Raw genomic sequence first — 13293 nt, 5'->3', positions numbered from 1 at the left:
GTTTGATTAGTCCGAATTTCAAATTACGTACAGTTTCTTTTTGTTTTCTCGAATATTTGTAGTACAGATCTGAATTTACAGTTACAGAAGCTAGATTAGCAATAATATAGGTAAAGGGACTTTATGCCAAGTAAGTTTTTTTCATGTTTAGCCACTTCTGCCTCTCTCCCCTCATTTTTTTTCAGTATGCTCTTGATTAGACTTTTAAGGGTAAAGAAAAAATAGGCTACTTCTGAAACTAGTGATAAAAAACAATCTGGATGACAGTAGGCTACGCTGGCGAGTGCTAACTGAACTCTATACAAGAATTTGACATGAAAAAGAGGGGGACTGGGAGTGGATTGGTTGAGTTTGCATTTTGTAGTGTTGTTGATGTGATGAGGGAGGAATGTTTGAGCTTATGTGGTTGAAGAGAGTGATAGGACCACATTTGAAGGGGTATAATTTCAATAACGGACAAATGAAAGTGCATAAAGAGGAAGGAATATGTTGGAAATTTTGGTAGCCTTGCAACATTTATTAATTTTAAACTAGATATTCTAGATGTGAGATAATCCGACTTTTTGCTTTGAGATGGAGATTCTTTAGTTAGATATGGTGCTTTACATAGTCACATGTTTTTCTAGGACTATGTTTGCGGACTACTTTCATCTCTTTTGCCAATAACATATTCAGAGTAGTTTGCTTTGAGCTTGTTCAATTAACGACCAAAGTTCTGAACTTATTTTCATTTGGGAGATTTAATCATATTCATCAATGCATTATGCTAGCTTATTATTACCTTTGTAATTTCTCATAATAATTTAAGATGAAGGAACTATAGTAGCATTGTGATTTGTGACAGACTTCTTTCAGGAAAAAAATGAATGCTAACTTTTCTTGCCAATTAAAATGACCATTTTTTTTTTGGTAAAAGCCTCGTTTTATATATATCTTTTTTTGGAATGGTAATCGCCTAGTTCTGAATTTCTGATATTCGAAAACTATATAAATCAACTCAGTTTAACAATTTCTGTCGAGAAAACTTATGCAATGTTATACCTGTGACAGAATTTGTTTGAAACTTGTCTTTTTGCCGAATAATGTCATACTTACGTCCATCACCCATTCAATCTTCTTTCCTTTGCTATCTCAAGATTTATACTCAAAAAACCTTGTGAAACCCAAAATTTCCATTTCATATTTTCATAACAAATAACTCTCCAAGCCTTGCATTAGCTGTAACTTCTCATTGTTACAAAAACTAGATTACTAGCATATACACACAACAATCTGGAAGATTAAAGAATTAAACAACTACCATCAATCCTAATCAATCAATGCCCTAAATGCCTAAGGCTATTTGCTTAATTCCAAAAATGAACCCCTTTCGGTTTATATTAGAGGCCAAAGTCATCTATGTATGTATAATAATGGGTCTCCTGTTCTGCCACGAGTTTATTTCACTTTAAGTTTGAACTGTGGACCTTTAACTTACCATTGGAGTTGCACATTTTATGTGTGATTCCATGCTCTCCCTATTTTTGGTGTAATGCTTTTTACCCCACTTATGGTTATTGAGTCCCTGGCTCCCTTTTTAGTTTGGTTTAAATATTTGGATTTCTGGAAATTGACGTATCCTTATTAATTTTGAATTTAACTTCCAATGGTTTCAGGATATGTATGATTTTATGGCTTTGGATAGGCCATCAACTCCACGCATAGATCGCGGAATTGCATTGCATAAAATGATCAGACTAATTACCATGGGATTGGGTGGAGAAGGATATCTTAATTTCATGGGAAATGAATTTGGCCACCCAGGTAAAACTTGTCAACATCTATTGACTATTTAACTGTTTTTAGTGATTTTCTTCCTTGAATACTGATCCTTGTATAGTTGTATTATGTATTTGTACTGATGATTGATTGACAAATGCCAGAATGGATAGATTTTCCCCGAGGTGATCAGCATCTTCCAAATGGTAAAGTTGTCCCAGGAAATAATAACAGTTATGATAAATGCCGGCGCAGGTTCGACTTGGTATGTGATTGATTTACTGTATATTCCTATTGAGATAATGTGAGTTCACATTTTTAAAAATACCTAGGTATTGGCTACATCTGTGTTGTAAGGCTTTTGTTGATACCACAAATGAGATATCGCGCTGCACCTATGACAGCTGCAAACCATTCAAATAGTCCGTGAAAGTAGTTCCATGATTGTGATCGCTCTGAGAAATAATACCATAAATTGATTGTCTGAGTAACGGTTTTCCAAAGTGATTGTGGATAAGAATACTGAAACTTCTACCGGCACTAATTCTTGGTTCTTATGTTTGCTAAAACTGAAAAGTATTGTGTTATCTTTGGTTTGAAATGGTTTCGAAATGTTGTATTTGCTTAATTGGCTGAATATATATCAGCATTTTTGTATTTTAACTGCATGTATTAGCGACGATCACTCGTTGCTTTGTTTTGGTTCATGCAGCCAACCTCTTTTGGGGATTTAAGTTTTGGAATTGTTGTTGTATTGTTATTAAAGTGATACAATTCAGTTTAAAAAGGGAAACCAACTTGCAAATTTTGTCTCAGTTGGGGCAGGTGGTGGAGGGTAAATGACTGAATTTTTTGTCTTCAGATAAAATGGAAAGGTAAATTTGACTGATTTCTGATGTTCTCAAATCTCATTGGATTCTTCTCGAAGGGGCAAGCTTTTCTTTGACTGGAAAGGAAAGTGATTAAAGATAAAGTGAACATAGCTTGACATGATTTATGATAACATTTCAATCAATTTGTCTGTTTGAAATAGGTAGAGGAGTGGGAGAAAGGGTAATGATTTTTGGGCAAGTCTTTGAACAAGTGGAAAGTCAGGTTTTCCTGTGATGCAGTTAAGGAATGAACATTGATAACATTTGATTTTAGTGTGAAGTATCTCATTGATGATATCCATAATTTTTTTAACTTGGGCTGAATTTATTACATGGTGAAGTGCTCCCATTCGGTAACACACTTAGATAGTATTACTTTATACGCTCTTTTAAGAACCTGAAATTGTACTAGAATTATCCATCATGTTTGTCTTATTTTTTATGTCTTTAGGGAGATGCGGATTATCTAAGATACCGTGGATTGCAAGAGTTTGATCAGGCAATGCAGCATCTAGAAGAAAATTTTGGTGTATGTTTTCTTTTAATATCTTAAGATGTGATATTTCTGACATAATGATCATGTTATAGTAAGCATTGAATTTGTATTTGTTTCAACCATGGGGAACTTTTGGTGGTTCGGGGGGAGCCAGTCTCATCTAGTTGATGACTGGACAAAGGAACAGTTGGAGTATGGTAGTAACATTCCCAAAGGCTACAAATATTGTTCGAGCACCCAGATTGCGTGTTCGAGGCTTTTATACACAAAATGTTCCGTTGGTTCATTGAATGGACATAATGTGTCACAACTATGTGTGGTTTTGTACATAATAAGTGGGAATGAAACATTGCAATTTATCTATAAATCGAGAGTATGGGTTGAGATATTTAACTCATCATTTTAGGGATACATTTGCTCTACATAATCTATAATCAATGTTTCTAGCAAACTCTTATGGCATTATAGTTTCTGGTTTCGTATTCATCCTAAACGCAATTCATTAGTGTACATTATTCTGGGATTTTAGTGAAGTTATTGGTATCTCATCATGTATTTCTACATTCATCCAAGTATCTTTGTGCGAGAAAGGACACAGTACAGTGGGACTGTTCCTATGAATTAGTTAATATTTCTTTTTTGGTTCCTCTCTTTTACTTTGTACCATTTCTATTTTTGGTAATGTTCCCACAACTTTCTTTAATTTTTATCCACACACACCTCCTATTTTCTCTCACTTTTAATCCAATCCAGACATTTTAATTGTTCCCACCATTTTCTTAATTATTGTGCAATAGTGTGTTGTGCAAACTCTTGGGACAAAGGAGTAAATGCCTGTAACTTGTTTCTATTTTTCGGACTTAAGTGCCTTAAACATATCTTCAAACACACTAAAGTTTTTTCTAAGTGAAGATTGTGAAGATTCATTCGCCAAAGATAAGAGTGCTTTCAACAAATCATCACTTAGTACATATTTGTTGTTAATATATTATTGTATAATAACAAGACGCTGCTTTACCAAAGGCCTCAGCGTTGGTGATGCAACATACATCTATTGTCTATATGGAAGGGAGGAAAAAGAAGGATTTTGTTATACCCATAAATTGATAGGTATTAGGTAGAGGACTGTGAAAGGTAATCCAACCTAAGGTCCTAAACCCTTATTGGCATAAGCAAGTTGATTGTGTTTTTCAACTCAATAAACTAAATGGGTTGACTCAATCTATCTGTGTATCAACATAACCTGCTTTGACTCATTTGTATATGCTTTGACTCATTTAATAAAGCTCCCCAAAGACTAATGGGATGAATAATGATATCAGACAAAAAAATTAGTTAAAAGATAGATCGTAATTATAATTATCATAATAATTTAGAGAAAAAATCATGATATTTTCATGTTATGGTGACATTTTTTTTTTATTAATTTTGAAATATTGTTGTTCAGGATAAAATCATGGCTATGGCTGTGAGTCGGACATTGGTGTGTTAAGAGTCTGTAGAGAATTCCTTGAAAGGATGGGTGTCTTGTCATTATGCCACCTATTTCCTCTTAATTTAAAGTTATTCATATGTGTCCTTAGTCATACTCTCCTGTTTTGTTGTATATATCAACATGAAGAAAAATTGGCAATATCAAAGATTTTCTTTATATCTTTTGCAGTTCATGACTTCAGACCACCAGTATATATCCCGTAAAGATGAAGGTGATAGGATCATAGTCTTTGAAAGAGGGAACTTGGTGTTTGTTTTCAATTTTCATTGGTCAAATAGCTACTTTGATTATCGTGTTGGTTGCTTGAAGCCTGGAAAGTACAAGGTATGCTTCTTAATTTTAGACCTTGGCAAGACGCCCCTCCCTCGTCTTTTTTTTTTTGGGGGGGGGGGGGGAGCATAATATCGTATCTATGTAAAATGTATGTCACTGGAAAGAAAACGAATATGGTATTCTCCAAATTGAATTTTGAAATGCAGATTTTAATGGAAGAATTTTGTATAGTCATCTCATCTATCTGCATCAGATGCCACTTTCTAGTTACCTCGTCTCATCACCATCGAATTATCTTATTTCATTCTGAAAAAAATATTCTTTCTTCAGAGCATGAATGGTTTACTTTAGTGGCAGTGAAGTTAGCAATGTTAATGGGACAAAGGATTATATAATATACTCTGAAGAAGAATATTTTGTCAAATTCCCATAAAACTTCCGATGTTATGAGCTAGAATGATATCACTTGCATTTCACTAAAGACAAGGTTAAGGTAATTTCAAGCAAAATGTTTCGTAAACATTTCAGTGGACTTTGGAAGTCAAAGTGATTTAAAACTCCAATGTCGCGATTTTTAATCCACACGTGTAAAGGATTGATATTCAATAAGCTATTGGAATTCAAGTTTTGATATGATGGGAAGAAGTTGATACAGCATGGAATAATTTCTTATTAGAATTTTTCTAACATTTAGCTAGATTAGATATGAACTAATTATTGTACAGCAGTATCCTTGTGACTTTTCTCTTAAAAAAATTGAGTAAAACAGTAGAAAACTTGTAATTTCCTGCATTTTTTCCTGGATGACAAAAAACAAGGTGGTTTAACTTTTGTTTTCCTCTTGCAGATTGTTTTGGATTCAGATGCTGCATTGTTTGGCGGATTCAACAGAATTGACCACAATGCGGAACACTTCACCTTTGTAAGTGTGTGTGTGTGTGTGCGTGTGTGCATGCATATATTTTCCTGTATAACCATACCACCTTTTTTATGGGGGAGGTCAAGGAAGTGATGCCCATCCCAAAATGGTTTCAGATATCTATCGTTGAATTTCGCACAAACTGTTTTGCATGTTGTCTAATAGCTCATAAAAACTTGATCTGCAGGAGGGATCTTATGATAATCGACCTCGTTCCTTCTTGGTTTATGCTCCTAGCCGGGCAGCAGTGGTGTATGCCTTAGTAGAAGATGAAGCAGAACAAATAGTTAATGCTCCAGTAGAAGATGCAATACAACCAGATGCACTAGTAGATGTATCAGAACTTGCTTTAGAAGAAGATGAAGCAGAATTAGCTTTGCCGACTGAGGAATGACCATTGCAGATAATTCTTGCAGTGTAATGTGTCGAAACAGGGAAGAAGCTTCTTGTTTCTGTTGTGGGCATATTTTGGGCAGCATGGGCTCGTTTCTATGTTGAGCGCGTTCCAATTGCTGTGTGTCTGCTGATAGACTGCTTCATAAACACGACATTCGAAAATGAAGAAATTCGGTTACTTAGGGAAAGCATGAGCAAAATAACAAACCATTCCAGGATGGCCAAATTTTAGTAAATTAATTCACACACCTTTACCCGGCCTCTGTAAATGTTTATAGTATCTCTGTATATTGTGTTGGAGATAACTTAATAAATAGGCCTTAAAATTAACAGTTAATGGTACTCCGAGTCTGGGAGCTTTTATGGTATATTATTATTATTATTATTATTATTATTATTATTATTATTATTATTATTATGCAAGGTGTTTTCTTATGCTTCAGATTGCACTTACATGCGCAGTTTTATTGAACTTGTTATGGTTTGAATTTTGTGTCTATTTATTTGTTATATTTTGACAATAATTTTTACTCTTTCCCCTAATCTCGTTAAACATTCATTCTAATTCGGTCTTTATTTCATCCTCCTCCTCTCTTCATCTATTTGTTTATTTTCTTTATTCTTAAACAATTTATTTCTTTTGTTTTTGGACTTGAAAACAATTTGTTTTATTCTTCACAAATAACCACAGTAAAAAAATAACGTTAAAAATCCGTTATAATTCATTCCGTTGAGGAGTAAAATGTAGCAAAGTAGTTGTACCAATTCAATTATTTTACTTATATTCCAGTTCGTATTTGATTATATGGTCACAACACGCAATGCACTCTCATTTTATGTTACCTCGTCGACAGAAATTACAGAGTCAACCAATAAATCACATATTACACTAAAGTGTCCGAAAAATGTACCACATTAGCATTAGGAAAATCATCACATATTATGGTCTGCTTCTGCTATAAGGATCCATTCTTGTGGCAAAGCTAAAACAACGCCCCTGCAATTTTCAGTTGCAACATCCTAAAATATCAGTGTTGTACAGTTACAAACTTACATTACAAACATTTCTCAAAATATAAAAGAAATCTTTATTTTTATCCTTTAGTAGAAAGAACAAAGAAAAAAAAACATCTGGGCCATTTCAAACACTGACAAAGTTAGTGTCAGGAGCAGAGCAACGACGTAACTGATGCAAGACACTAGTAGGCGATGAGTTGCTTGATGATCTCAATGCTTCGGCTAATGGTCCTCCCATTGAACTCACTTGATTTGCTCCCCACCCACCTGCGTTCCAACTCAACTGTTGGTGCCCTCTTTCTGTCCCTGCATTCCCTTCTGTTCGACCCAGTTCATTGTCATTCCCGGTTGACAACCTCAAGAAATCCGAAGACGAGTTTCCTGATGTTGACATCGATAGATTCGTAGATGATGGAAGAGTGCTGCCATTAGAGTTCTCGGATCGCGGCCAGTCATCAAATAAGTGCATTAACACCTTGTTGCTGTTACTAGATTTCCCACCATCTCCTAATGCTGATGATTCATGTTGAGGTCCAAACAAGGTTTTCCTATCAGATGACCTAAACAATAAAGAAAAGAACAAAACATGTGAAAAATATTCATTCATATACTCCATGTTAAAGCAAGGAACAAAACAAAACAAAAAACATACAGGAATCTAATAATGTAGTACAAGTAAAGCAAAAATGTCAGTACTTCCTGAAAGAGAGTGGTTTAGGTCAGGTTTCTTCAGAATCAAAATTTGTTGTCCAATAGATTAGATTTTAGCTTAGATTTCTACAGCCTTGCTAGTTGCTACACCCCCTTTTCCCCTACCATCCCTTTATAAGATACAGAATCAGTCTCCCCTTTGTAAGATCATTGATCTGACAAAGCTTTTAACCAAACAAAGCATCCCTCTTTCACCATATCTTCTGTTTTCACTCTGATTTTACCTTCTTTCAAAAATAACGATTCCAATTTTTATAATAAATTACTTGATAGATTAATTTTTACAATTTAGGATTGCCTTCAACTTTATTCGGTGTAATCCCTAGAGGTGTTCATTCGGGCTATCTGGTTGGTCGTTTTCGAACGGGTGTCATTCGCTTCGATCAGATTTCAAATCGGTTAACTTTTGGTTAAATACCGCAACAGGTCATACTCACAAATATTGAGTTAATAGGACAATCACTAAGGAAACGGAGAGAAGATTTAACATTTGCTCGTGTGTAGACGTATCAAATTTTAACCTGACCTGAAACCTTTACAACTGACTGTTTTGACACATATTTGTGTTGTGCATCTTTTTTATTCTAAAACAAATCTAGATAGTGTTAATTGCATAAATTATGATAAGTCCTTATAATCACACGAAAATTTAATTGCAAAATTACACATAAACTCAAATTATCCGTACAATATATTGTTGTCCATAAAGGTGGTATGAATAAAGTGGTCCTCCACTGGTGCCCAAGTTTTCCACAGTATAACGTCTCAAACCGTAACAACAATTAATGCATAGTCATAAATTTCAACTGGAACATAAATAAATATAAAGTACCATCTACAAGTGTATTATTCGCACGCTACTCCCTGTGAGGGACCAAAAAGGTGAACCAAATGGACAGGAAAGTGGATAAACACAACAACATCAATAGAGACATTACAATGAATTTCATCATATACCAATTTATGGGCTGAGTACGCCTATTCAAAACAAGTCTTAACAAGGTTAATAATTAATAAATTTCTAGTATAAAAAATGTTCATGTATATTATCATATTGTTCTCGTAAAACGTAAAAAATCTTTGAAGTTTGATGAATATGAGCATATAAACATTTAAGTTTGAGTTTGTATGTATCATACAAATGTAGTAGTGTAATAAATCACAGTTGTTGGTTGGTTTGAACAGCTTAAAAAATTAATTAAATTTAGTTAGCTGCTACATAAATATTGGTCGGCTTGACAAGCCTATTCTTCTCCTAATATGCTAAGCACTTATAATAACACATCATCACCAATAAATCCCGCCCAAGACATGACCTGGGGAGGGTGCAAAAGAAGGCAGACCAATGCACTTATCATAAAGACGTTGCATTTATAATAACTCATCTAAGCATTTTAACGAATGATATGAACACATAAGTTGAACTAAAATCAACAAAAAGAAAATTTCTTACCCAGGATTCAACTGGAAAGCATCAAGTGAAGGAGTGCCTGATCTAGAGAGGGAAAAATGGGTATCTGCAGCCACAGATTCAGATACAAAGCTTGAAGGCTTATTTAGTGAACTGCTAACAAGAGAATTATCAGCAGAAACAGCAACAGAAACAGAAGCAGCAGGAAATTCCACAGGCTTTCTTGAACGGTTGCGGCCACGGTGCATGTGGCGCTCGCAATACTTATGTCCAGCCACTACATCCCTTGAACACCTCCACTTCTTCCCATCTGTTCTTCTACACCTTCCTGGTTCTGGATCCATGGATCCTTTTCCCCAATACCCTGCTTGCAACCCTTTTTATTGCATTCAAAAACATACACATTGTCAATAAATTTAGCAAGATCAAATCATAACCGATAGTATATAATATAACATCATGGGGCTACAATTTGAGGCGAATCCTAGATACTAATATAGAATGGACTAGACATTATCTCTTCATGTGTGTTTGAACCAAATAGGCTACCATTACTGTATTATATATTATACAATTTAATATTATACTAGGGTTCTGAATCAAATGGCCCCGTTATACAAGTTCAAGCTTAATTCCCCCTAGATCTTTTTGTTAAGTTGACTACTAGACATGGTATAGAAGCCAAAGTGACAAAATCATCATGAAACATACTTCCTCCGTTCCATTTTAGTTGCTACATTTGCATGGGCACGGGTATTAAAAAAAGTGATTGACTTACACTGTAGCTGATTGTTTACTGCTGATTGTTTACTTTATAGAGTATAGTATTTTATTATTGTTAATTGAAAAAGAAAAAGGAAAAATAGGTTGTTAAGTTACTTTATAGAGTATAATATAGTTTTTATTATAGAGTATATAGAGTATAGAGTAGGATAAAAATAGGAGTAGGTAGAACTTTAAATGATTGTTTTATTAAAAAAAAAAAGGAAATGTAACAAGTAATATGAAATTGACAAAAATAGAAAATAGAGCAAGTATTATGGAACGGAGGAAGTATAAAAAGAACAAGTTATGTTTTGAACATAGTCATGATTTATTTGTTATGTTATGATTCTATATGAGAATATTGGGACTTGGATTGGATTAGATACTAACTTTTTAGCAACAATCATGCACTTAAATCCAAAAGAATATGATGAAATTAAGACTACCCATGAATGAAATGAGTTAAATTTGACAATTTTAAGGCCAGAGTCATGATTTGTTTAGTTAATTGTAATAAAACTCACAAGCAGCAGCAGGTTGGAAATGAGAAGAGTAATGATGAAGATAATATGAAGCAGCAGAGGAAGTTATGAGACTCTTCTTCACCAACTGAAGTAGCTCAGGAGGGACAGATGCACCAGCCACCATGTGCCTGTATATTAGAGCTTGTAGCTCTAGTTCCTGCCATTGTGCTATGCTGAACGAATACCTTCCACCTACCCCTATTTTCACAATCAAACAACAAAAGATTAATACCCAGAAAACATATTATTTTACAAACTATGAGAACAACAATAATAATAACATAAAGATAATAGGGGAAGAAAAAACAAAGGAAAATAAAGGTCAACATTATCGCTAGAACTGATAAGTTGATTCATATAGCGTCTACCCTAATCTTTTGGGTTATAGTTTGGCATTGTTTTTGACAAGAAAATGTTGATTCATCTTAGAAATAAAATGTTCCAAATGATCAATATGGCTTTAGCACATTCTCTTGTCATTTGTCAGGATATATCAATGAAGTAACCAAATCCAGGAAGAGATTTAAAACCATGAATACATCATTCAGAAAAATCAGCAAAACCCAAAGTTGATTTTTTGATACATTTCATTTCCTTAGTCAAACTAAAAACAAAAAAACAGAGGAAAATAAACCCATGAAAGTTGAGAAGATTTACTTGGAAATGTGGGTGTAGAAGTGGGAATAGCAGTAGGAGTAGAAGAATGATCTAAGAAAGAAGACAAATGGGTAGTAATTTTGGTGGGTTGGGATTGCTCGGCAGAAACAAACAAAGGAAGGGCAGAAATTTGTTGATGATGATGATGATGATGATGATGATGTTGGGGAGAATCAAGAATAAGTTGTCTTGGGATTTTAGCAGAAGGTTGTTGTTGTTCATCCTCTGACTCATGCTGCTCATCTCTCCATTGCTTCAGATTGAAGTCCATTTAGAGAGAAATAAATCAGAGAAAAGGGAGAAGATTTGAGAGTATAATCAGGTTGGCTTTTATGCTAATTGGTGGGGTGTTGAGGGTTTGTTTTGTTCTTTTCTTTTCAAATGGGTGTTTTTTTTTTGGGTGTGGCAGATTAATTATGTGTGTGGGTAGTTTTATAAGTTTGGCAGGTACTACTAATAACTTTGGCAGAAGGAAATGGGTAGAAAAGAGAAAGTTTGCAGGGTTTGTTTGGAGAGGCAGTGGGTAGGGGAGAGGCTTGAGTCAGAAAAGACAGTTGAGAAAAAAGAGCGAGTAAAAGTATTAATAAAAGAAACTTATTATGGGAACAAGTTTTGATTCAGAGAAGATAACTCCTGCAGGCTGCTCAGTGCTTCCTTCCTTCCTCTCTTTCTATGCTTTGGGACATGTGACAAACAAAGCCATAAAAACAAGACAAGGGAAAGACTACTACTTTTACTAATTTTGAGTTATTGGGTCCATTCTGAATGAGTTGTTTGAAGTTCATTTAAAATTAGATTATGTATTTATATTGGTTTTTCTATGATTTTAAATTTATTTTTAAGTTGAGTTAAAGTTAAATTTAATTACAAAATTAGATAAATATCATATTATTAAATCGATTTTGACTAAATATAGAGAGGTAGTTTAGTGCATTTAAATGCTTGTGAAATACCTATCTAAATTCTCAAAATTAGTGATTTGTAATTTGTGATAAGTAAATATAAAATTGGTTTTTTTATGGTGGTGGAAATTTTTTGAAAAAAAATTGAATGATAGAAGTATAATTGAAAACAATACTTATAAATTTTGTGGAAAATAATTTTCTCGTGGATCGAGATAGAAAAAATACTCATGAAATGAATATGTTACAATTTACTTATTTCGTAGGCAAGTTTTGCTCACCATTAAAATAATGAACGTCCAGTATTTTTATTTTGATCATTTGGTGAGCAATTTGCTCACCATTGGCATAGCTCTTAGATTAGTGATATTAGTGATATTTTCTTTTAAAAGTACTCCTATAACTTCATGCTCCATCTATTTTTCAAATTTGTAAGAATGATTTATTTAATAGCTTCTAAAAATTAAAGGCCTCAATGTTAAATTATTTAGTATTTTTATATTAAAATTATTAAAAAAATATCATAATTTTAAAAATTACATAGGACTTTTATAAAATTTGTCAATTTTTTCACAGTCATATCCATGATTATACTATAGGCCTATAGCACATTTTTCATAAATATTAAGAGAGGAGATAATCATATTTAAATTGTGTAGATATAGGGGTGATTGGTTTATGTCTTTTGTCTTAACTTTTTGGTTGACTTTTGACTTATTGGTTGATCAAACAGCCAAAAAAAGTTTAGTAAATACATTTTAAAGCAACTAAAAAGCTGGCTTTTAAGTCAAAATGAAAAAGTTGTTTTAGCTATCTTTTTTGGTTGGATTTTGGCTTGCTGGCCCACCTATTCTCTAGTAAACAGCCAACAGTCAATACTTAAATTTATCAAACATCGTTACAAACAGTTAGCTTTTTCAAATTCCAGCTAGCTTAAAAGCCAACAAAAACATTCAACACTTCTAACTGGTTAAACAAGTCAATCAAAAAAAGCCAACCACCAACAGCCAGTTTTGGCTTATGGCTTTTCGCTTATGGCTTTTGGCTTTGCTTTTTGGTTGGCTTTTGGCTTATTCGTTGGTCAAACAGCCAAAAAA

General features: G+C 33.7%; 2 protein-coding genes across 2 annotated transcripts in view; one reads left to right on the top strand and one right to left on the bottom strand.

The window, feature by feature from the left end:
- The window catches only part of LOC130812947 (1,4-alpha-glucan-branching enzyme 2-2, chloroplastic/amyloplastic-like), a 28166-nt gene extending 21542 nt beyond the window's left edge, over positions 1-6624 (top strand). The window contains exons 17-22 of the mRNA XM_057678604.1: positions 1656-1803; positions 1923-2023; positions 3082-3159; positions 4790-4945; positions 5742-5816; positions 6001-6624. Coding sequence (XP_057534587.1) covers positions 1656-1803; positions 1923-2023; positions 3082-3159; positions 4790-4945; positions 5742-5816; positions 6001-6207 — 765 coding nt within the window. The 3' untranslated portion in view covers positions 6208-6624. The remainder of the gene's footprint in view (positions 1-1655; positions 1804-1922; positions 2024-3081; positions 3160-4789; positions 4946-5741; positions 5817-6000) is intronic.
- A 482-nt stretch (positions 6625-7106) lies between these two features.
- Positions 7107-11915, bottom strand: LOC130812948 (growth-regulating factor 3). Its single transcript, XM_057678605.1, has 4 exons — positions 11295-11915; positions 10638-10835; positions 9391-9724; positions 7107-7786 (listed from the first exon to the last, which is right to left on the bottom strand). Exons 1-4 carry the CDS (start codon positions 11563-11565, stop codon positions 7351-7353), a joined length of 1239 nt encoding a protein of 412 aa, XP_057534588.1. The 5' UTR covers positions 11566-11915; the 3' UTR covers positions 7107-7350.
- Positions 11916-13293: the final 1378 nt, after the last annotated feature.

Source organism: Amaranthus tricolor, chromosome 5, assembly GCF_026212465.1.
Source record: "Amaranthus tricolor cultivar Red isolate AtriRed21 chromosome 5, ASM2621246v1, whole genome shotgun sequence".
NCBI lineage: Eukaryota > Viridiplantae > Streptophyta > Magnoliopsida > Caryophyllales > Amaranthaceae > Amaranthus > Amaranthus tricolor.
Note: the sequence above shows the minus strand (reverse complement) of the source record. Positions and strands in the feature narration are given on the sequence as shown.

Excerpts from the sequence above, each read along its gene's own strand:
- LOC130812948 (XM_057678605.1), bottom strand. The coding sequence starts at position 11,565 with ATGGACTTCAATCTGAAGCAATGGAGAGATGAGCAGCATGAGTCAGAG. Across the intron at positions 10,836-11,294 it reads TTCTACACCCACATTTCCAA|GGGTAGGTGGAAGGTATTCG; the intron begins GTAAATCTTCTC and ends TTGTGAAAATAG. Across the intron at positions 7,787-9,390 it reads GCTTTCCAGTTGAATCCTGG|GTCATCTGATAGGAAAACCT; the intron begins GTAAGAAATTTT and ends TTTATTGTTTAG.